Below are 25,868 nucleotides of genomic sequence, written 5' to 3'. Positions count from 1 at the left end.
GCCAGATAGAAGAAAAAAGGCGCTTAGTGCTGTCAACTGTTTCCTCAAAATAAATAGACCACAAAAATAAAAAGAAAGTATACTTCGTTTATTGGCGCACTTGTTTAAAACCATTAATATTATTATATTATTTTTGAACTTTAGAAAATCTATTGTAATACGCCTTGTGTTTGCGTTATATTTTGATAGTTTGTTGGTATTTAAATTTTATGATGGCTAAAACTTGACTTTGCGAGCTTTACAAATATTGTTTTAAGTCTCAGCTTCAAATATATGCTTAAAATAACCTTAGTCAAGGGAACAGATAACAATTATTTTGTGTGCGATTCTAAATGTGTTAAATAATAATGATTTTTTTGGAGTAACATGATACATATATTTTCAATTACGTTAGTCAAGGGAAAAGATAACAATTATTTTGAGAGCGATTAAAAATTTCTTAAATGATAATGATTATATTACATATTTTTTTTAATCAAATTAAAAATTATTATTGGGTTATATCATAAAGTTAATTTGTATGATTTTGTGTAATAATATTTATTATTTAATTTCTCTATTGTTTTTAACGGATAATGAACGCAAATTGCTTAGGCATCCCAAAATGTATTCCGTATAAAACCAAATGCTAGAGCCATGTTTCAATACCTATAACAATATATGTTTGTACATTGCTCCTCCAATCGGCAGTTGTCAGCCAGTTTTAACCATCCCGCCGTCACTTTCAGGCGCTGTCAATGTTTGTGTCGCTATTGTTTCGGCCTGACCAGCGTGTAAAGCGCGGAAAGAAAATGTTATTTAATTACTCAAGCAAAGAAATGACAACTGAAAATGTCGCCTGGGCGAGAGTGCTGCATTCAGGAGCCAGGATCCAGGATTCAGGATCCAGAGTCAGACTCAGCAGGCCTGTCAGCTTGTCAGGAGCAGGCGCCATGGAAAAGCCGCCAAAGGCACATTGGTCACTCTTGTTGCTGCTGATGCTGCTTTTGCCTTTGCTGTTGTTGCTCGCTTTTGTTTAAATTTAAATTCTATAAATAAATCTGCATGAGGGCACATGGTCCGAGAGTGGGATGTTTGCCATAAGCACGAGCAAGTGGATTGTGACTGCAGTTGGCATCGCTGTTGGCCACTAAACAAAGGCAGGCACTACTGTGTTGTCCCCGTTTGCAAGCCATTCCACTGCCAAAATCGCAGGACACTTAATTGTGGTAGCTGGAGGGTCTGGAGTCCAGGGAGACCAGTTTCTGTTTGTTTGCACTACTCAGTTTAGTTGATTTTAGGGCAAAAACGTTGTTTGGTTGTGTAATAATTAAACTGGGTACATAAGATTATTATTTCCAAAAAAAAAGATACCTGGGGTGGCATAAAAATCACTAGAGATTTGAAATCACTTGAAAAGATGTCCTAAAGTATGCTATAAAATTTGGTTGGTTAAAACGAAATGTATTGTTGCATACTTTCAGGCATCATTAAGAGTGATTTGAAATGCTTTATAAAAACTTAGCAAACAATCTTGACACATTGGAGATAAGAACCAAGATATCGGATACGCAGTGCTCAAAAACATGATTTGTCTTCACAAAGGTAGTGCATTCCTTCCTTTGATGTCCTTACATTTCGCCACATGCCTTGAGTTCTTAGTTATGTTCGGAGCACATCTGTCAGTCTGTCCATCTATTGCCTTGCCATGCGACAAAGTTCTTTTGGACTCTGTTCTGGTTTCTGGTTGATTTTTATTCCCTTTATGCCACAACAATTTGTTGTCCTTGCAACTGGAACCTAATGCATTCGATTCGACAGACTCGAACGCCTTGAGCACAATGTTAATCCGATGTAAGCTCGTGTCCCAAGTCCACAGATCTCCACGTCATGCTTCAATTGTTCTGCTCCCCGACATATTGTTCTCGACCAACACCCACAGCCCACATAACCCGGAACCAGAACCATCACATCTGCTCACCTTTGCCATCAAAAAGCAACCACAGGGGAGAACAGGACGAAAAAATAAAAAAAAAAACGAAAATAATCACAAGGATGGGAAGACGAAAAAACGATGTAGGTTGGTTGGTTGGAAATAGTAGTAGAGATAGGAAAGCGAGTAAAAAAATCTCAGCTGCAAATGACTTGTGTGCCATTGAGATAAACCCAAAATTTATTTATTTTTGCCATAAACCCGAATGCAGTCAAGGCAAAAAGGACTTTTGGCCAGCCATTGTACTGGTGTGTGTCGGTGTGTGTGTGTGTGTGTGTGTGTGTGGCAGGCATTTGTTGTGCCTGTATTTGTATTTGAGCTTTCGACAGCAACAACAACAACAAAAGCGATGACGATGGCAACTAACTACAAATCCGTAGGCAATTAATTTGGCTAGAAAGCCTAAAAATACAAAACAACCGCCCGCATATGTGTGTGTGTGTGTGATTGTGTGTGCTTGCGGAAAATGGGCAAAAATATTAAATGGTGGGTTGCCAGAGTGGAAATGGAAAAGCGCCGCCGTCAGCGTCAGTCAGTGGCACAAAAAAAGAAAAACGCCGAGAATCTCTGGCTAAGGAAAAAAGCAGTTTGAATGGAAATTCAATTGAGTGACATGAAAATGGAATTTTTCATATTTTTCCCCATGTTTTTGTTGCTCTCTGCTGAGATGAGAGAGCTTGTGTTTGGCTGCCAGGCACATCACAAACACAGTTTGTTCTTCATGTTGCTGCTGTTGCTGTTGCTGCTGCGGCTAACAACAACTATGGCATAGCAAATCGCTTGGCAGCCAAACCAGCAACATCCTGGCACCCACACACAGCTGAAAGATTATTCCCGTCCCTGTCATTGCTCTGCCGCTCTCTCTCTCTCTCTTTCTCTCTTTCCTAACAAAACAAAAAAGCGTTTGCTTCTGACATTTTCATAATTAGGTATTCAAAATCTTTAATAACGGTTACTCTTGCTGGTTGCTGCTGCTGTTGCTACTGCTGCTGTTGCTGCTGTTGTTGCTGCTGCTGTTGTTGCTGCTGCTGCTGAAAGCTGCCAGTTGCCACACAAATACGCATATTATCCTTATAGAGTTTTTGTGTCTTTGGGGCATACAAAAGCTGTGGCTAAAGCTTTGTGAGAATACATGTTGCTGCTGTCGCTAGTTGCTGCTGCTAGTTGCTGCTGCCGCTGTCATTGCTGCTCTTAATTTAAAATGAATTTATAGTTTGAGAGCGCACTGATGAGATCCTGTCAGCTCCTGGTTCCGCAAATCAACTTAAATTATTGAGCATTAAGCACAACTGTATAATTGCTGCTGTCATGAATTTAGCAGTTTTCCTCTTTTTATGTTTTCTCAAAAACCTCCTGCATTGTCGGCCCTTCAGTTGCAGTCAACATTTTTACGCTCTTCACTTTGCTCGCGGCTGCTAGGAAAAGTCCTTTCTTGGCTTTTCATGTCTTGGCCAGGACAGCCAACCCGCTGACGGCGACAATTTTAGCGCGTCTTTTGCCTCTGGATCTGGACAGGACAACCGCTGAGCAACTGTCTGCCCGACTGTCGAGGGCCCATCTTAATAAGCCGTCGCAGTGGGTGGCCGGTTTACAGGCGCCCGAACAAGGCCATTAGCATCCATGAAGTGTTATCTGCTGGCACTCAGTTGCCGATTCCCATATCAGGCCACTCCCAGTCAGTAAACCCATTGCCAATGCCCCCTGCCCCTAGAAAGTGGCACAAACACAGTGAGACACCCAAACAAACAGCTTCATTTTGACCTGCTGGCCTAGAGGACGCATCAAGTGGGTGGTGCTGGGTGGTGGGTGGTGTGTGGTTGGTGGTGGGTTGACTCTGATTTTGTTTGCTGCTGAATTGGCGCTGAGCAAACAACTTCCTTATCGCAGCGATACACGCTGCCTTTCGCCAGATAAACACAAGTGACAAGTGACGCATGTGCAGCAGCAGCATCAGCAGTTACACCAGCAACAACATGTCGTTCGATGTTTAAAATAAAAATTAATAATTCAATTATGCGTCAACAGTGTTCCGTTGTTTGTTCTCGCCACCACACCCCCTGCCTCATCCTCTTACATATACATTTTCTTCTTTTCCTCTTTTTTTTTGCGACTGGCCATTTGGTCCGGTCTGGTCGCAGCTGTTGCCTGCCGATGTATGCCACTCCAAATTGCCGTGATTTCATTCAATTTGTCGCAGCGGCAGCAGCAGCAACAGCAACAGCAACAAATGTTGCCACTTGCCAGCCAGGGCGGCCCAAAATTGTTTTCGTTTGCTACGTTTCACGAGAATATTCTGCTCTTCTCTCTCGTTTCCATTCGCCAGTGCGAAATGCGCATAAAAAAATGCTGTGTCCAACGCCCACCGACCACCCAATGTCCTCCCCTTCCCGCCCCTTCCAAATTCCAGCCCAATTCCAACCCAATCCCCCCCAGAAATCCCAGACGACGACGACGACGACGTCAGGCTGGTGTGCCAATGCACAATTGTTGTTTGTATGAGAAAATCTCGCCTAATGGCGTTTTACATTATTTGCCGCCTGATGCTGCTCTTCCGACGACGACGACGACTTCGCTGCCATGGCCAACTGCTACCAAGTGGCAGTAGTAAAAGAAGCGGCCTTCCACCCACCACCCAGCCACCCATCGACATGCCACCCAGTCACCCCGACCCCCTGGCCATGGATTTCCCAACTCGGAGTGCCAAATATTCCCTCTCTGCCGCTCCACGTTCAAGTTTGTGGTTCAGGATGCTTGGGTTTTCGCTTGTGGCAAGTTTTCCCCATGAAAAGCGGGGGAAAAGAGGGGGACAGCAGGGGGAAAACTGCGGCTGCTGGACAAGATGAATGGCCACTTATTGGCCAAAAGCGGGTTTTGTTTAAATTGTGGTGGTCAATTTGTAGGAATGTATTGAAACGTCTTCGCAGGCGTAGATTGATGGTGCCACCAGATGGCTGGATGATATGCATGGCCGATGTGATAGCTATGTCAATCGGTGGCTAATTACTATCGTGATGGTGAGTGAAACGGGAGAGACTGAATTAGGACACTATATATAAGAAGAAACTCCCTTTACTTCTACACTGTTTTTACAACTAAATCCAAGACAAATTCTTATTAAGCTTTTTATAAATTTTTAGTTTTTGAGTAAGAAGAAATTAACAATTCTTAATATAAACTGAACTCTCAAAAATCTTTTGAGTAAAGGAGTACATTTAGATAAGCGGAATTAAAGCCATATATATCGGTGAACTTAAAAGAAAAGTCACTGCTATATAAAAACTAGTAAACTAGTTCTATACTTCATGTGGTTTTCACATTATTTTTAGACGTCCTTACTCTTCTCGCCCTTTTTACAGTTTTGTCAAACGAGCTCAAAAACAAGCTTGGATTGTGTTATGTTCTTTATGGCCTATAAATAACTATTATTATTTTAACAGTTCTAATCAAAATGTATAAGTAATTTAAACAAATTATGGAAAACTAGAACACTAAATCCAATAGATTTATAATCTGTATCATGATTTTTAAAAAGAATAGAATTGCTCAAAAATGTAACTAATGTTTGTTACCCGCGCTTAGTAAAAATAATATTTTAAATATTTGGCATAATTAAATCAATGATATTTCTTAGTCTTATAGGCATTCCATATGAGTCCATATTAGGATAGCACAAACACAATAGCAAACTGTCTATTTTCAATAAATAATTTCCCTTAAATACAAATCTATTTTACAAAATTATATCTTGAACGCAGCTGATTATCCTCCGCATGTGTGAGCCCCTATGATTTGGTATAATCCCTGGGAAAACGAAGAGGCTAGCAGACTAGAGACAAATGTGTTCTGTTGCTTCCCGAACTAATTGCTCTCGAGACTGATCTCTTAAGCCCCGAGATATGCGCCCATTTCCAATTGGAGATCCCGCATTCATGGAATCGAACCGAACTAAATCGTCTCTAATTTGCTAGCTCATTTCGATGGGTATCCTTGGGGGTGGACAAAAAAAAAAAGACAGGGGCGGGGGTGGACCTGAGCCTGAGCATTTGACATGGTGTGAACACGCGCATAAGGTCCTTTTCGCAGGAGGAAAGGGCGAGCAGGGGGATTCCCCCGGGGCGCGTAGTAGTAAGTGTTTGACTGTGAGTGTGTGTGCACAATTTGTTGGCAATTTATTTAAATATCGGCACACAGTTGGCAACGCAATGCCAACTGGAATGTGAAACGGCAATAGCAACAGCAACAGCAACAGCAACAAAACCCCAAAAGAGAAACAGAGACGAGAAAGAAACAAGCTGCTGCCAAAAAGGAATTTTTCAGCTGCCGCCGAAGGAAAGAAGGCGGAGGGTCTGGGTTCGACAGCAGCGGCGGCAGCAGCAGCAGCAGCAGCTGATGTTAATAGCCCAGCGGGTCTGGCAGTTGTTGTTGTTGTTGTTGCTTAAGAGCGGACAGGGGAGCGGTACGGTTGAGGGGCGAAACAGCTGTTCCATCTGCAACCGGCGCAGGCGCCTCGAGTCCGTCGAAAACGAAAACGACGAGCATTGCCGACTGTCGTCAGTCGTCGAATGCCGAACATGTGCTACCTGGGCCATACAACTACTTTGCTCACAAACAAAACCAACTTTCGACTGGTCGGACGTCCCTCAGTTTTCGAATCGCAATCGCAATACGACTTCCGCGTGTTCTGTTCTGTTCTGTTTAGTTCAGTTCTCGTGCATTCAGATCCAGCGCGCCATTCAAGATACACGACCCACAAGATACTTTCGCATCCATTCAGTTGCTCGATTCAGTCGCTTGGCATTGCTCCGAGATGCCGGTTCGCGTTGCGCGCTGCCGCTCGTTCGTTGGTTACCATGATTCGATGGTGAATAATAATGCGTTCGCAATGTGTTAAATTTACGAAACATATATCCAAGCTAGCAATTTTAAGCAGAACAACACTCCATTTATAAAGCATCATCAAAATCCCAGAGATATCTGCCAAAATGGTGAGTCCATGCAAATTGTATTCCGACATGAGAGCCATGGCCAACACATGTTGATTGTGGCCAGCTGTCTTGTGCCACTCAAAGTGTCTTTGGCCCGATATATACACAATACACACATGCACATATAGCGCAGTGATGTCTGGGATGGCTGGTCGCATCTGTTTTTTATTTGCTCAAATTCAAGCAAATTCGCCGGGCACAATTGCAGATACAAATTCGTTTGTCAAGTGCTCGAATAATAGTTTAAGGCAGCATCGGGGGAAAATCTCATAGTAGTGGAAAATCTCGTTTTCTCTGTGTCTGCTTCAGTCAGTTTCACGTGCGAAATTATAAATTATTTGCCTTCTTTTTGCCGCCTTCACCACCCCGTACCCTCCCGCCCAACAAAAGGGGCCGGAAGCAACATCCAGTGGGTTTTTGGTCCATGACTTTGGCCGCCGTCTGTTTCTGATGGCCTTGTGCGCCCGCGTTCCCAACAGAAACAGAACTTCCAACTGCAAATAATTGCAGCTGGCTGCCATGTGTCGCTGCTTCTGCTGCTTCTGCTGCTGCTGCTGCTGCTATTTCCACCGTCTGTCGATTCCATCTGCCATCGCCGTATATCAGTGGTCGCTGGCACCACCGAACTTTACTTTGCCAACCAGCCTCCAAACGGAATTGGGAAATCGTGAAAACCCAGAGCCCTTGGCCTGGCCAGATGGGCCTTTTCCAGCCCCAACTTTATGACCGATAGTAAACTTTTGAGTGCCGCCAAGGCTAATTGATTGCCCTATCAGCTTCATCAGTCCTTAAAAGTCAGTCTACCAGTTGATATTTTCAAATATCATATTGAAAGTATACCATCACAAAATGTTAAATTAAAAATATGTATACTCTATATTCTCTATGCTCTTAAACTGAGAATTTTTAAAACAAAATATAGTTAATTAAATATCCAAAAACATTACCATTATTTTAAATTAGGGCTTATCAATTGCCCCATCAGCTTCATCAGTCCATAAACAAAAATATTGAAATATATTAAAATGTTAAATTAATAATATACTCTATGCTCTTGAATTGAGTATTTTCTAAACAAAATATAGTTTACTAACCATTACCATTATTTTAAGTCAAAACTTGTTAATATTCCAATCAGCTAAATCAGTTTTTAAAAGTCAGTCTACCACTTGATATTTTCAAATATAATATTGCTTGCACAACAATCATAAAAGGATAAATTTAATGATAAATAAATTAAAGTATTATGCACTGGGATAAAAATAAGATACAATCTAAAATATAATATTTTATATATAATACATTAGCTTGTTTTGCAATTTAGTGTTGGTGTTAGGCCTAAATTTGAATAGTAAAAAATGGCTGAATTAAATCTGAATAATATATAAATGATCATCAGATATTTCTAATATATTATATATGTTCTTAGGAACCCCTAATGGTGTATTTTAATTAATCTGCAATTATAAAACACAGATCTCTGCAAATGTAGATTGATCATTAGTAAAATCACTATCCCTAATAAGGAGTTTATTGCTGATCCCATATTATCCAACCCATGAAAGGTTTGCTTTGAATTCATATACCACAATTATCGGCTAAGGATCGCTAAATTCTGGGGATGACTAGTGAAATTGGGATCTTGGGACTTGTGACTTGTGACTCAGTTTGGAAATCACCTGGCCGATCTGGCCTTGGCTGGGCAGCTGTTGCAATTGAAGATAGAACGGGGAAAAGAACGTTTCGGGGATGGATGAAGCGGGATGCGAACAAGTGTGAGGCCAGCTGCCTTTTGGCCTTTTTGTCTTTACAGCCTTTTTGGCCTTTTTGGTCTTTTCGGCCTTTTTGGCCTGTCCGCTGTTATTGTTATTGCTATTGCCACTGCGGTTGCTATTCCATCTCGACCATCTCGCCGACCGAGCGTCTCCTTTTCTCAGCGCCGCTGTCATTGGCATGACACCTGCATAAACATTTTAACAGCTTGTAGGCTCAGGCGCGGTCTGTTTTCTGTATTGTGTTTTCTCATTTTTTCCGCTGCTCAATAAACAATACACAGTGCCACCGCAAAAAAGGCGAAAACATCTCGGGAGAGTTTGCCCTAATTAGGGGTTGGACTAATTGATACCCAGTTGTGTGTATGCATGATCACTGTGACATTAATAGCTAAACGCAGGGGATAATTCGATAATCTAAATATATGGTCATTTAGAAGGCCTAGGGGAGAAATTAACTATAAAAGCTGCACTTATTATCTTGTTAAATATGTAATGATGGTGCCATCATTTTTAGCGGAGTGGCAGATGAAAATGCAAAAATGTACAACACATTTAAATAATTATAAAATGGTTATTTTTGAGTAATAAATTTCAATTAAATTTTTATTTGTTTAATTGTTTAACATTTTTGTTCTCTTAACCTTCAATTTTTTTTTAATATTTTCTTTGATTAAATAACATATTAAAAGGTTTGGAAAAGTACAACAATTTTTTTGAGACAGCTATAAATAAAAACTTATTCATAAATTATAATAAATTATTCCAAACACTTCAATATTATATTAATTATAAAATGGTTCCTTTTGAGTGATATATATCAAAACATTTATGATTTGTTTAATTGTTTTACATTTTTGTTCTTTTAACTTTTAATTTTGTATACTTGTATATATATATATTTTGAAACAGCAAATCTGTAATTTATATTGATTTAATAAATAGTTCAATATGTGATTTGAATAAAGTCTTATCCCTCAAGAAAGTTTATCCTTCAATGTAGTTTAATCGCTGGCATTTGGAATACCCTCAGCCGAACTAGACAGCTTAATTGGGGCTAGCAAATAGATCCACTATTTTAGTCAGGCCTGCAATCCAATTAGTGTCAGCAATTTCATTTTGTTTTGGCCGCTGGGCAACTCAGCTGGCCGGGCCTTGTCTAATCGGTAATCAGCGGGCAATCAGGCATTCAACAAAGTTCTATTAAATAATGCATTGCCGTTGGGGGGCACGATAATGGGAGACCAATCCAGTGGCCCGTCGATTGCATATGGTGATTGAATTTAAAATGGACAGCGGCAAAAAAAGGGCAAAGTTATTAGCGTAATAGTCGGTGGGCAAACAAAACACACACACACACACGGGGGCGAAAAGAAACAGGTGAAAATGCACATGACAAGTGCAGCTGTTGGCATCAAATTAGTACCCTTCTGGCCACATGTGCCGCGCTTTATCCCTGCCATCCAATTTCAAATCCCGCCGCCCAGCAGCAAACCAGCGGCAATGGCAATCCATCAAGAGCTCAATCAATCATTAGCAGTGCAAACTTTGGGTTGTGGAAAACCGAAAACAAACAGAAAAAAGAACTTTGGATTTTCACACCTTTTGCAATTAAGATGCCGCCTAGACGACATTGACTAATGAGACGCCATTTTGTTTGCGGCCTGGCACAGCTGAGCACACAGACAACATGGCGACCGGAAATAAGTCAATTTGCTTATTAGACTGACAAGGACTGAAAACAGAACAGCTGAAAACCCTGCTCAAAGCTCAAACGCAAACATTGCAAACCGAACGAGCGAACGAAATGGATGGTATTGTGTGTGGTGAGCAAAATGGAGAAAAAATGAAAAGCGAGAAAAGAAAAGCCAAAAAATCGCGAAAATGTCACACACAGAACAGCAACTAACGGCTACCCCGGAAAAGCGGGGCTGCATACGCTTAATCGAAAAAGTCAAAAACAAAATTCGGTGTCGCTCCCATCCTGTTTTCCAGCTTTTTCAGCTTTTTCGCTTTCCTACTCCTAGTTCTTCTGCTCGCCTGGCTGCCTGACTGCCTGACTGCCTTCCTTTTTTCCTCGTTTTTCCGCTCCGCTATTGTGGCTTTTCCACTGCCAGCCAGCCAGCCAACGAAATTGTTGGCGCTGCAAGTGGCAGCTTATTAAAAAGACGTGGGCCACACAGCGAAGCACAGAATGTTTTGGGGGCAGACAAAAATGTCATAGGAAAAGCCAACGATTTTTTTTTGTGCAGAAACAATGGAGAAAATAATGAAGCTCTTTCGCCTGTGGCAGGGATATATTTATTTGGTGGAGGAAAACTTTATTGGTTAACTTTTGATACGGATATTTTAGTTGCCCCTAACATCTAAACCTATTTCGGTAAATTGATAGTTCTCATTCTGAGCTGTAAACTATTTTAAGCCATTGACCTTTCTAGAACCTAAACTCATCGTAGGATGTGACATTTTTAAAATGTTATAATACATCTTTTTGCTTTCCAGTTTTAATATGCTACTTGATGCACTGACAATTCTTTATTGTTTAAAATACTACGTTTTAGAGCTTGTTAAATTAATTATTTACCTCTCTTATTGCTTTAATGTATGAAATTCAGAAACCTGATATTATATTTGATTTGTTTGCGGCATGTACTAACTATTGAAAATATGTATTTTTTCTATGTAGTTACTTATTTATATAGTTTATTTATTACTAAATAATTTTGTAATAAAAATTGGAGTTATCAATCAAACATAATACTGGAGTTAGTTTCTTATATTAAAGAAAATACCAAGTTTGATTTAGATATAAAGCACATTTTTACTTATAAATACTTTTGCTTTAAAATAAATATTAAGACTGTGAGACATCTAATTTTAAGGCATAAAGATTTATTTGTATAAAATCTGGCGATCTTCTAAGCCCTCTTCGTTACCCACTGCAATAAGCCTAGTTAAATTGCAAACACTTTTCCGTGTCGCAATATATTTCAATGTCTTAACCATTAACCTTAGTCCACCCACAAAACAGCACCCATCCGTAATGCCAGCTGCACTCTCTGTCCCAAAGCCCAAAACCCCAAACCCTCTTATGTTTTAAACATTTTGCCGGGACGGGACAAAAAACTGTGTCCACGAGTGCCGCATGTCCAGTACAATCGCAGAATCGCAGACGCCATTCGCTGGCAAGCTACCAAAATGTCCGAGGTCCGCCTTCTGTTTCCCTCCCCAGCCGGTCGGCATTTGAATTGGATTTGCCAGGCGGTACAATATACGAGTGTAGTAGGGCTGCTCAGCCCTAAATCTCCAGCCTCAAACTTGGCTGACCTTGTCCCGCACACAAACTAAAGGCACTCTCAAACAAGAAGGAAAGGGGCGTTGGATAAAAACGACAAACGAAGCAGCTGGCACAGCTGGCGCAATATTTCTTGCGCCAGATGAAACGCAGATGATGCCGCAGGAAAAGCAGCAGCAGCAGCAGCAACAGCAACACAGTCCGCCAAGTGGCAGCAACACTCCCCTCCTTGTAAGTTGTCAGGACACAGTTGTTTGAGCTGCCGCCTCGAGTGTCTGCAACAGATTTGTGCCACAAAAAATAAAAAAAAGAACCAGAGTAGTAGGAATAGGAATTGCTGCTGCAGGGGCATGTGTTGCTCGTTCGAACGAGAGCAACATTCATCGATTTGTGCACTTGGCTGTTGCCTGGCAGCTCAAAGTCTAGAGGATATATATCCCCAGTCAGCCATGATATAACCTGCTAATGGCCAGGAAAGAGGGGCACTATTAGACCGCACAGGTGCATCGGTCGGGCCATCAAGAGCACCTGCTGTCATTCGCAATTTTTAATTGAAAACGGCAGCGGTGGCTGCTGTCTAGAGCAGGCTTTTCGGCCAAAAGGCATCAACGTCGACACGTGCCAACATGTGTTGCCAGTTGCTCGTGTTGCTGTTGCTGCCGTTGCTGCTGGCAGACAACTTGGCAAAAACTTGTATGCCGTCACGTGCTTGCAGCAGTATGACAGTATGATTTTCCAATCATAGGAGCACAAGCGCCGGCAGCCGTGGCAGCTGGAAAATCTTCAATTGCAGCACACGCTGGAAAATTGCATCCCGTCAGCAACTGCAACAGCAACGGCAGCAACAGCAGCAGCTGGCGGCCATCTCAGCTGCTGTTGCTGGCATAATTGGGCTGCCTAAATGCGTTTTGTGGGCAACATGTGGCAGCCAAATGTTCTCCGTTCCCAATTTTCCCTTGCCACTGCCCCACTCCCCCTTCAGAAAAGCCTCTGCATAAAGCAGTTCGTATCGGAAATAAAACAGACCATAAAGCCGATTAAGCGCGACACTCGTTCAACTGCTTTTCCCCGTAGTTGCTGATGTTGCTGATGTTGCTGCCCTGTGACAAGCCATTATCTTATTACGCCCCACACAGGCTGCAAATGAAGGGTGAATCAAGGGGCGGCCTTCGGTGGCAGGGGGCGTGGCTCGGTCGGAATACTCGCACGTGCGGCCAAGTAGTGCAAAAATGTTGATGTTGCTGCTGCCCCGCTTCCTGTTGCTGCTCGTTGTCAGTGTGTGTGTGTGTGCGATGGTGATGTGTAATTTAAAATGACGCCAATGCTGCGGCACGTTGCCAACAGACACACAGCAACACACAGCAGCACAGACACGCTGGCAGACTGAGAGGCGCTAAGCAAATAGTTGACGAGGGTTGCCGCTGAAGTTTGGACACTGACTCAGCCAATTATGTAATTTTATTGCAGTTTAATGAACGTGAATTTGGGGGAAAGGGTTTTAAATTGAATTTTTGTTGTCTCTTGAATGTATCAGCAGGGGATTTAGTTGGCAAATTTCATTAGCCAATCTATAAAAGGAGGATTTGAAAGGAATTAAATCAAAAGCTCTTCATTCTGCCGACTAAGAAGTACATTGTATATTGTTTTCGGCTTATGAGATGGTTAAGCTTCAGTTTTTTATATAAAAGTATTTTTTGAATCAAAGAAAATAAGACAAGAGTATAAATAAATTTTTATTCTATAAAATTGCAAATTACAAATTATAATTTTAGTTATTTCAATCCAACAAATCGATTTTTGTGACTTAATCAAATGCCTAATAATCGCCTTGGCACATTTCCCATCACATTCCTTTTAAAAGCCATAATGTTTCGAATGGCTATAATTGTAGTCGCTCAGTGTGTAATTAACCCCTGAATGCCAGACAGCCCTCCTTGGACCCCTCAGCTTTTTCTGTTTTAATGCTAATTAACCAGTCCCCGGGAACTGTTCACACAACCCACTCATTTTTTTTTGGTTCGCCTCCGCCAGCATACATTTGTAGCTCCATGTGTAATGAAGCAGCTGACGCAGCAAGTTGCAAAAAAGTTTTTAACTGTGAAGCGATGTTGCTGCTGTTGCTATTGCTATTGCTGTTGCTGTTGCACAGGTGTCGTCGCCAGTAATCCCTCCCAGCAGCGGCAAAATGGGCGCCACTTGCGCATAATGACGCACAATGCGGCGTCCGCAATACAAAGTGCCCCGGAGTCCAGTGAGTCGTGGAGTCCTGTGAGTCCTGTGAGACCTGTGAGTCCTGTGAGTCCCAGGTTCGGGTTTCGAGGTCCGAGGTCCAGTTGGTTGTCACTCGCACACACACACACATATGTGAAGGAGGGGCGGCGAGGGGGCAGGAAAATGGACAGCTTACCGGGAAAGCACATGCAGCTGTGCTGTGATTTTCCAACCCAACCCAACACAACCCTTCAACCCACCCCCTTTAACACCCCATTTTCCACATCCTCTGTTTTTGTTGTTGTTATTTCAGTTGGCGCGCCTTTTCGTTAACCACTCCTCGTCCTTTTTATCCCGCCTCTGTTTCTCTGTGTGTGTGTGTGTGCTTTTGTGTGTGGGTGTGTTTTTGTTAGCAAAAGGGATAAAAGTATAAAATGCTTTGGTGTCCAGCACATGGTTCGCCGGGCCACGCCCCTGCCAGCGCACCCGCCCCGCCCAAAGGAATTAAATGAATGTCGTTTAAAATTTGTCCCCTTTTCTTTTTTATGATTTTTGCCAGCCTAATTGAAAATTATGCAGTGAAAATGTATTTTGTCGTTGCCATTCATTTGTCAAATCGTCGAGCATGGGCTGCTAATAGTTGCTATTGCTATTACTTATTGCCTTGGCGATGATGGCTACGTTTTTGGAAAAGTAAAGTGTGGAGTGGAGCAGATTCAATTTAGGGAAAACCATTTTCTTCGGCTATGGTTAAAAGTCGAACATATTCGAAGGTGATTTGCTTTTGACAACTCTGAAATTGATTTAAATTAATGTTAAATTTGGTTTTTGATTGATAAATATAATTGAACATCTGAAGCCTGACTTAAATGCCAAATTAATATTTATTTGTGGGATTTAGTATAAACAATTTAGATTTTGATACTTAAAAAAAAATAATATTTACAATTATTAAGCAAATTTTATATTTTTGCTTATAAGCTATGGGAGTTAATTAAAATTAAAAATGTAATGTTAAATGGCTTCTTGTTGTTTCCCGACAACTTAACATTCAAACTCAAAAGTTGAGATTCACACCATTCACGAAATTCTTGAAGTAAATCAGTAATTGAGACTCCTTTACCACTGTGCTGCCTCCGTTTAAATAATTACTTTTCCTCTTGGCAATTTCGCCGGCAGCCGTCGCAGCCTCACAGTCCTTTTCTCTGCGAGTCCTGCCGCTTCAGCTCCGGCTTCAGCTTCAGCTTCAGCTGGCCCAAGTTTTGTGGGAAAAACTTCTGCGGGCGACATTTTCCATTTTGCTGCGATGGAAGCTTGTGAGGCTCTGGGCTCTTTGAAGTGCTTGCCTTACACAGCCGTCGGATTGAGGATGGAAAATTGGGGAGTGCAAAGAGGGAGCAGGGGGGGATGGCAGGGCATTTGGGGGCGCCTTCTGGCGACGACAGGCGACAGCTGCTTGAGCGACAACGACACGACTGCTCCTGACATTTGATTCATTCGTCATAGCCAGGGCCAAAGGCGGCAGCTGCTGGCTATTAAGTGAGTCAGAGCCACCACCCATCCAACCATCCAACCATCCAAGCACCACCCACTTCCCAATTAAGCTCACCTGCCGCCTTTCACAAACACTTGTTGTTTGCCCCACTACACCACACACCGCACCGCAGAGCAGAGCATAGCACCCCACACCACACACCCACACACCCACTCACTCACGCATGTTGTCTCCTTTTTGTTCTTCTTTTTTTTTTTTTGCAAACTCTGGAAAGACCTCGCCGACAAACACACTTGTCAAGTGTTTTTCTCCCACAAGATCGAATTGTCTGGCCCGGACTTTCCCAGCAAAAAGTTGAGAAATGGATAAAAAAAAAATAGAAGGGGGCTGGGTCGTCATTAGTACTTTGGCAAACGGCAGCTGCCGGCGTGTCAAGTGTTTGTTTTTAATAGAATTTCATTTGCGGCATTTCTGTGTGTAATTTCGCTCTGATGCCGAGCAGCTGCTCCAACTGCTCCCCTCCCCCACCCCTTCCCCCCTTTTTAGAATACCCCCATACCCCCGACTTGATTGTAAATATTGCCGGGCGCGACGATTGACTTTAAACAATTGCTCTAAACATTTCTTGCACCTCGGCGCAAAATAAAAACGGCCAGCAGAGATTGATCGAAAACATGAATGAAAATGAACAGGTTTACAGGGTACCCCCACCCATTCCGCGATTTTTCCGCTTTTCCTTCGTGTTTTACTTGTTTTTCCCACCCCCGCTCTCCCCGCTTGTTTACGCAAAGGCACGGCAAGCTGCACAAACTCCCACAGTCCGCAAAGGTATTTACATATTTTAGTGATAAAAATCAACACTGAAATGTTTCCCCTCATGCGAGCTGGACATGAACAAGTTTCAGGTGGGGTGTGGAAAGATGGGTGGTGAGTGGGTGGAGAGTGGGTGGGTGACCGGAACTCCGGGGGTTCGGGGAAGTGGGTCGCAATGATTGGTAAACAGGAAGTGCAGTTGGCGAGTCAATTAGCAGGGCTACGTACTCGATCTCTTGGTCTCGTCTCGATTTTCCCGCTGCTTTTCCCAATTTCCCAATGGAAATTCATTCAGTTGGGCCCCTCGAACATTAAAAGTTCTTCAACTCAATTACGGAACAGGTGTCTACGGCGTGTGGACTGTTGGCAGCTGTCGGCGTTCTTTGGCTAAAAATTGTTTTTAGCCCATGTCATTTTGGGGGGGAAGAAAAATCTCAGGAATTTTTAGAAATTATAAAGAATGTATAATACTTAATGAACAAGACATAGTTAACAAGTGGTATTTAAACTAAACATTTGTTAAAAAAGCAATCAAGGTTAAAGCGAAAATTATTTTTCAATAAAGAAATAGAATGTCTTTTTATCAATAGACACAGAAATTCAATTTCTTAATAGAAAACTAGAACGAATTTATTATTCTGAAAAAATTCGATTTAAATTAAATTCATAAAATTCTTAATGACATTTAAAAAGAGAAAACCAGCTGATTTAAAGGGTGCTTACCGAACGCAAATATAACTTAATGAATGCAGCTGGATTATTATTAAAGACAAAGTGCATATTTAAAATTTATGCACTTAAACCTTTTAAAAACGACAGCAATTTGGCTAAATTAAATCGGCAGCTGTCGTTTCCTCTCGAAGAACGAACAAAGGCCCAAGGTTTTCGCCTTTGACTGGTGAATTTCAGTGCGGGCGCGCCCAATTTGCATGTCAGACAGCCATTTAATCAAATTGAAATCAAATAAGTTGAAAACATAATGTGAGAACTTTGTCACTTGATGTTTTCGTCTATCGAAGCGCTGGGAACCTGTGCACTCTGCCCGGGAAATTAGCCGGGCGTGGGTGGCCCACCCCCGTTTTCCATTACACATTATCCATTACCCATTTCCAATTTCCCCTGCTCAACGGCCACTAACCGATTGTCTTTGCCCGTTTTCCCCAACTATTTCCAGATGGCGCTCGACGGCAAGGCGATAATTAAGGAGGAGATTACCGACAAGGACGCCTACGACGCGGCGGCAGCGGCGGTGGCAGCGGGCGCAGCCTTGGCGGCGGCCACCGCAGCGGCTGTCCAGGTGCCGCCCGCGTCATCGCTAGCGTTGGCCGTGGCATCAGCGTCAGCGGCAGCTGGGGCGCCCACCAACAACACAACATCGGCGGCGGCCACAGCGGCAACAATTAGTCGCCGGCTTAAAGGTGAGTGGAGCACACTTTTGGGCGCCTGCACAGCGAGAAAACAAGGGGGAAATCGGATGTGATGGTTGACAAAATGTTGGCCTAATTTTATAATAATATTAAATGACTTCTGGTAAAATGTAGCCTTTTATTTTCGTTTAATTCCTCCAATAACAAATTTCAATCTTGACTTTTTAAGTCCCAAATGCCTGACAAAATATAGTTGTTATTACAGAGCGGCCTAATTTTATAAAAATATAAACTAAAGTGTCTTTTAGTAAGAGAAAATGTTTTTTTCGTTAACTCCTTAATGATTTAATTGTTATCCCTAACTGCTTATTAGCCACTCACAAGAGAGTTATGTGTCTTTGATCTGGGAATTTTCAGAATAAAAAGAAAATCGTGCTTCCGAAATTATTGCTTACTATTAGCTATTAAAGCAGTATGTCAATGTTTTTTCTCAAAAAAATATAGGCAACATGCCGATTTAAAAGCTATAACTTATTATTTTTGTCAGGTTATTACATACAAATAATTATTACAATTATTTGTTTGAGATGTAGAGAGTTTAAAAGTGGATTATTGCAATCTTTTATCAAAACATAAGTATGCACAGTTTTAAGGAACATAATATAAATAATGTAAAAGGAAGATAAGGGGCCAACAAATATTTAGTTATAAATAAGAAGAAAATATATTACTTTTATGAGCCAAATTTTAAAGACCTGGTGGAGAGAAGTTCTAGAGAATGTTTTAATCCTCAATATTTGTTGTGGTGTATTGTATGGTGTGAAATTGAGCAGCTGGACATGCTCCACCACCACTTTAAAATGTTTATATCCAGGGGAATTTGGACCTAGATCGCATCTCAAACTCTATTTGGTCATTTCAACTGGAACTCTGCATCAGAGCATCGGGAAATTCGTTACTTTTAAAATGGTTTTCCGAGTCGAGACCACAGGCCACAGTCCACAGTCCGCAGTCGGAAACTTCACGAACTTGCGAATGAAAAAGGCCAAAAGGACCTCCCCCACAAAAATGGAGGAAAAAACAGAACAGAAACCGCTGCTGGCATTGTTCCCAGCATCAGAGTAACCCACACGCAGACAGAGGACAGGGGCGGCGAAAGGGGGGGGAGGGTGGTTCTTTGCGGCTTTGATTGCTGGGAAATGTGCTACCTGCGCCAGTTGCCAGCCAAATGATGTGTGGCCCAGCATTTAAATCGCTTGAATTTCTTTCCTTTCATCAGCAATTAGCATTTTCCGGACTGGGGGAAACTCCCCTTCGTCACCCATCCCATTTTGCGATGATAATCAGAAGCAGTGCATGATGAATATTTGCCAAAATGATTGTTTTCCCAAATGACTATGCCAGCAACAGCAATGACAGCAGCAGCAGCAGCAGCAACAGCAACAGCAGCAACAGCAGCAACACCACCAACAACAAACTAAACTTGCCAACGTTTCGTTTTGTGCGCTCGACTGCAATCTATGGGACGCAGCTGTGCAAATTCTGTTGCCCACATAGACACACACTAGCACACACACACACAGATGCAGGCAGGGACCACGCTGCGTATACGTAACCTTAAATCGATGCCAGTGCTGGAGGGAGCTCATGATGCTGGCAAATGTTGGGCCAGCAGTTGAAGCTTCTCTGTCTCTGTCTCCGTCTCTGTCTCTGTCTTTGTCGCCCTGCCTCCGCCCAAACATTATGTTTTAGAAAATATGTGAATTGTCAACACAAAATTTTCGTAAATAGTTTTTCGGTTTTGCGTGGGTTTTCTTGGTAGCAGATGCTGCTTGGTCGGTTGGTCGCTTGGTCTCCCCCTGGGCAGCAACTTTGGGTCAGCAGTTGAGGTTTTCCCACAACAGGACCAAACGAAACCAAACCAAACTGAACCAAACCGAACCAAAACAAACCAAAACTTTTAAGCCCGGTCAAGTGCAATATTTTACAATTGTACACCAGCCGAGAAAAAGGGCAAAGGATGTGGGGTGTGGAGTGTGGAGTGTGGCTGTGGATGTGAATGTAAATGTGAATGTGGCAATGCCGGCCAATTAAGCCTGAAAAAAGGGGCTGTGGCACTGGGTGCACTGGCAGCATGTGATCCATCATTGTCTATGTTTGGCGTTTGATAAGAGCCGCCGACTCGGTTGACTGATGCTGATGCTGAGCTGATGCTGATGCTGATGCCTCCGACCATCCGCGTGTGTCTCCCATTCTGGCATTCTGGCATTCTGGTTGGGAGAGTGGGTGGTTTTGTGTGGCCCTTCGATTGGCATGGCGGTGGCGTGCCTGAATGGCTGTGAAAACACAGCCAGTTGCAGCTGTATCCACAATCATTATCACAAAAGCAAACTGTGCAGCAGCCGCAGCAGCAGCAGCAACAGTAGCAACAGCAACAGCACCAACAGCAACAGCAGCGGCAACATCAACTGGCTGCCATTTCCATCGTCCTTGTCATCATCATCATCGTCCTCATCATCATGGTCATCAGCAACATTCGCCATCCAGAGTTTCTGTCAGCCACCATCCCAACCACCCAATCACCCAACCACCCTACCACCCCCCAAACCCCGCTACCCACACCCATAAACAATTTCCATTAGCTTGTGCAAACAAAGTTTGTGTGTGTTCGGTCGTCGCAGGCGACAAATGGGTCCTAAACCTTTTCATTCTATTCCATTAACAGTGCAAAGATTAACAAAACTTGGCAATTTCAAACGGAGTCCAGCCGATATTCAAAACTAAGTGATAACAAAATCTTTTAAACCCATATTTACTAATAAAAAATGGTTAGAGATATAGCTGCTAGAGGTCTTCAGCTTATGGAGTGGAAAAGTATTATAAATTTCGGTATGGGAAGCTACTTATTTTATACATAAATACATTTTCTAGTTTATTTTAATATATATTATTAAGTTTACATTATGAAGGATATTTGTGATTTTTCTAGGAATGTGAACATCATTTGGGATGTATATTTGGTGGGGTGGTCTAAAACGTGGAACAATTCATTTAAATTGTATTGTCATCATTGCAATTGTAATTTGTTTTTAGCTGATTATTTTCTTAAACATTTTGTCTATTAATAAGAATAGAACTCATATTATCTTAATATACATTCGTCCATAAATGAGTGAAAGTCTTAGAATGGACAGGTTCGTTAGATAAGAATACTTAAAGTCTTTTAAAATTTTTAAATTAACTAATTTAAAAATAAACTCTACCCATATATTAATACCAAATCACTTTCCCAAATTTGGTCGCCTGTTAAAGACTTTCCCAGCAGCTTCTCCGTCCAGCTGCGCACTGCGGATTTGCGTTAAGCCTTTCATTTTTGAGCTACAGCATCGCTCTGCGAGGATCATGGATGCGATGGGACAGCACGTACCGCAGTGTGTTGCAGAAGTATGAATACCCACCCACATCCCCACCCACTTTGCTAACCCAGGCAGGCCAGCCTTGCAATTAGTGCGTTATGTGGTGCTTGATTTGCTTGCCTGACTGGGCCCAAACCAAACCAAACCCAACCAAACCAAACCGAACCACACAGCACCACACTTTGGTAGGGCCAAAAATGTTTGCTAATTTATTTCCCATGTTCAAACAAATTTGTTAATGCCGGCAGTTGGTTGTGCTGTAGTGTGCAGTGTGTAGTGTGTTGTGTGTAGTATGCTGTGTGTAGTGTTTAGTGTGTGGGACAAGTGCTGTAGCTTGTTGTGGTTAGGTGGCATAGAGTATATATATATACATTTCCGTTCCTCGCTGGCTGCTAATGCATTTGTAATGCGCCTGGCCTGCACATCCTGTCCTGTCCTGTCCTGTCGTGGTCTCCAACTTGTTCCTGCCCAAACATGCAAGATGCAACTAACAATGTCCTTTCTGCTCTTTTCCTTTGTCCAACAGCCAACAGCAGCAGCAGCAGCAGTGGCGGGGACAAGAGCTCCTCCTCCTCCTCGAGCAGCAAGGACAGCAGTCACACATCCAGCAGTAGGAGCGAAAGAGACAGGGAGAGGGAGCGAGAGCGGGAGCGGCTGTGCCGCACTCCGCCAGACTCTCCGCCGGACAGCTCGCGCAGTCTGGCCCCCCGCTCGCCCCACTCCCCGCTGCAGTTGCACCAGCGGCCGCAGCGCAATGCCAGCGTTTCGCCGGTGGTCAACGGCTCCTCCTCGGGCACCTCGCCCACGCCCACTCCGGGCGGTCAGCAACATGCCGCCTCCTTGGCCGCCGCTGCCGCCGCCGCCGCCGCTGCGGCCGCCCATGTGGAACAGGCGCGTCTGGTGGCCAAGATGCGCAAGTTCCTGGGCGCCCTGGTGCAGTTCTCCCAGGAACTGGGACAGCCGGAGGTCAGTGAGCGGGTTCGCGCCCTGGTGCTCTCCCTCTGCTCCGGCAGCATTTCCGTGGAGGAGTTCAGGCTAGCCCTGCAGGAGGCCATCAACCTGCCGCTGCGGCCGTATGTGGTGCCGCTGCTGAAGAACAGCATTGCCCTGGTGCAGCGGGAGGTACTGGCCTTGGCCAGGGCCACCAACCAGTCCGCCCTGCAGTACGTGACCTGCAACGAGCAGGCGGTGATGGAGTTCGCCCCCCACGGAGTGGCCAGTGCCGAGTTCGGGGACATCTTCGTACAGTTGGAGGCACCCACATCGAATGGCAGTGGCGGTGGCGTCTTCAAGCGCCGCTCCTCGGACTCCATGATGGAGCACGGCGCACACAACGGCCTGCAGGAGTGGAGTGAGTACATGGCCAGTGGGGGCGCTGGGTATCCGCCACCGCCCAGCAAACGGCTCACCCTGCATCCCTCGCACTCGGTGGTGGCCTACGGCGATTACGGAGTTTCGTCGGCGGATGGACTGCCCGCGGCGGCTGCTTTCATGCAGCGGGACGAACGGGACTTGCGGATGAGCGAGGCGCAGGCCAGGCATGCCGCTGCTCCGCCACCCCGAGCCGGAAATCCCAATCCAAACCCCAATGCCAACCCAAATGCAGCGGCTCCTGGTGCCCCGGGATCGGCGGGTGGCGAGGAGGAGTGGAAGAACATCCACACCATGCTCAACTGCATCTCCGCCATGGTGGACAAGACGAAGCGGGCCATCACGATCCTCCAGCAGCGGGGCATCGAGCCACAGCACCCGAGCAGCGGTCAGGAGGTCACGCCGGCGGCCATGGCCGAGCTGCGAAGGCAGACGGAGGAAAAGGTCGCCGAGTTCAAGCGGAACGCCGAGGATGCCGTCACACAGGTTGGTAGTTACTCCACACACAAAATTGGAATTTTAAATTTTATAAGTTTACAATTTTTATTATAGACAGTATTAAAGTCTTGTTTCAATACTCGAAATATAACCACTATACTTGTTAGTTCTATTTCAATATTGAAGAGTCTAAAAATATAGTCTTTCAAAATTTGGGCCTTATTTTCAATGTTTCAAACAGAATGCCACATTAAATCACATACGTTTTTATTTTGGTACTTTTGTGGGATTCATTTAATACTCATCTTATTGGGATATTTTGTTATACCCACTATATTTAACGTTCATGTAAGAATAGTTTAGTTTCTATGAACATTTTTTATTGGGTGTACGATAGTTGATTAATTGCTACATTTTTTAAACTCAACTCAAAGATTTTATTGTAGAGTTATCACCGAGTAATAAAACTATTGTTACATGAATCTGTAACTATTGAGTATAGCTCGAAATTACTTACCATTTAATTTAAAATTTTAATAATTTTTTTATTACGAATTTTTTTTATTTTTTTAGAATGAGAACTGAAATGCAAAAATTGCCATGTATTGCTTACACAGAAAAAGCCGAATATTATTAATTCTTATTATTATTTTTGTGCTATTTCGTTTAAAATGAAGAAGTTTACTCGAGTATGATTAGAAAAAATTGCCCTTAAATTTATCTTGATTGTTGGCGAATTTTCTTTACAAATTCTAGAAACCCTGTGTTTTATTATATTAAGTTATGTTTTATATTTGTGTGTCCAGGTGAAACGGCAAGCTGTCATCGAAATCCAGAGGGCAGTTGTGGCCGCCGAAACTCGGGCGGCTGAGATCATGACCCAGGAACGCCTGCGCATGGAGAAGTTCTTCATGGAGATGAGTCGCCATTCCAGCGGAGAACGCGATCTGGACAACAAGTCGCCGTCGATGGCCAATGCTCAAAATGTATGTGTGTCTAGGAAAATTATATTGTTACAGGGTATTAAGCTTGTCTCCCACTTTTAGGGCAGCAATATGCAGCAGCAGTGCTGGAATTGCGGTCGCAAGGCCACAGAAACCTGCTCCGGTTGCAACATGGCCCGCTATTGCAGCGCCTCGTGTCAGTACAGGGATTGGGACAGTCACCACCAGGTGGGTTTTCTAAACAAGTTTATTTAAAAACAATTACATTTTATTTTATATAAAAGCACTAAAGTCAAATTATTTGAGAAAATGTATTAAAGGGTGCTCTAAATTTTCAAAGAACCTGCACGCCAACCAAAAATACACACAATTTATTACTTGAAGGATGGAACCCATTGATTCATTATATATTTTGTTCTGTATGGAATATTTTCATGACATTTTCCCTGTTTGCTTGCAGGTGTGTGGAAATTCGCGGGCCAGTGAGCTGAGCGCCAAGCACCTGCACTCGGCCAGCAGTCTGCGCAGTGCGATGGCCACCAGGTCGCCACCCACGCCCAATTCCGCGGCTCATTTGCAGGCGGCGGCGGCAGCTGCTGCGGCTGCTGCTGCGGGCGCCCGTGAGGCGGTCAGCGCTGCCAGTGGCGGCGGTCCTGTCGGAGGTCCTGGAACAGGACCTCTGGCTGTCGGCGGAGGAGCAGGAGGAGTGGGCGGTGGCGGTGGTGGTGGCCCCTCTGCAGGAGGAGGCGTCGTCGGGGGAGGAGGTGGTGTCGGAGGAGGAGGAGGAGGTGGAGGCGCCTCGGCTGCCGCTGTGGCCGCTGCCACACCAGGTGCTTTGGTGGCCAACGGGTTGGGCTCCAAATGACGCATTCGCATGATGAAACCCAAGAAGAAGTACTTGTGCTAGTCAAATTAAAATGGGGGTGAACCACAGAAACCATATATACACTTAAAATTATGCAGCTAATATAGAGTTATCCAAAAATCCAAAATAAAATAAAAAAAAACGAGTGTTGTCAGCATCGTCACTTAAAGACACAAAAAACTAGATGATGCTTAACATCCAAAATCGAATAAATAGATACTGATTAATGTGCATTTTCATTAGAGTTTATACATTTCCATATTTCAAGCAGAAAACCATTAACGAACGGGTTGAAGGGTATAAGGGTATTCCTTACAAAAATAAAAAGAAAGGTTTTCTCAACTAAAATTACTCAAAAAATACTTCTTAGGGAATTTAAGATGTCCCTCGATTTTCAACCTGTGACTTAATAAATGTACGAAAATTCCATTTTTACCATACGCACTTTCATCAAGAAAAACGTAAAATGCATAAATATTATTAACAATATGTGCACACTATTAACGATTTCATAAGCAAGTAAAATCATTAAAAAGCAAACACTTGATAAACAGTGAAATTCTGTAAGTAAGCAAACCCAAAGCGAGTAAAAACAAAAAACTGAACATAGTAGATTTTATTAATACAATACAGTATATTACTACGGATATGATTATGATTATGATTATGATTATGATTATGATTATGGATAATTTATTGAATGAGTTTAATTTATTGATTAGTATTTATTGTATTCTATAAACTAAAACGTAAATGTACTTTTATCATAAACAAATACCAAGTAAATGTTACACCAACAAAACCAAGGCTGCAAGGCTACGACAAAGAAAAACCCAAGAAATAAAGTGTTTTAAACCAAACGAAATGCCGTAGCGATTCCTAAATACGAATTAGAAAATAACAATTCGATTGGCAGCCTAAAAG

The 25,868-nt window shown here is 43.0% G+C and overlaps 1 protein-coding gene across 1 annotated transcript; it reads left to right on the top strand.

The window, feature by feature from the left end:
* Window positions 1-6,593: 6,593 nt before the first annotated feature.
* Window positions 6,594-25,804, top strand: LOC108144837 (protein CBFA2T3). Its single transcript, XM_017269978.2, has 6 exons — window positions 6,594-6,957; window positions 17,718-17,961; window positions 21,853-23,183; window positions 23,942-24,121; window positions 24,182-24,307; window positions 24,540-25,804. The coding sequence occupies exons 1-6, from the start codon at window positions 6,955-6,957 to the stop codon at window positions 24,942-24,944; spliced, it is 2,289 nt and encodes a 762-aa protein (XP_017125467.1). The 5' UTR covers window positions 6,594-6,954; the 3' UTR covers window positions 24,945-25,804.
* Window positions 25,805-25,868: the final 64 nt, after the last annotated feature.

This window comes from Drosophila elegans, unplaced genomic scaffold (assembly GCF_018152505.1).
Source record: "Drosophila elegans isolate 14027-0461.03 unplaced genomic scaffold, ASM1815250v1 contig_183, whole genome shotgun sequence".
In the NCBI taxonomy this organism is placed as follows: domain Eukaryota; kingdom Metazoa; phylum Arthropoda; class Insecta; order Diptera; family Drosophilidae; genus Drosophila; species Drosophila elegans.
Note: the sequence above shows the minus strand (reverse complement) of the source record. Positions and strands in the feature narration are given on the sequence as shown.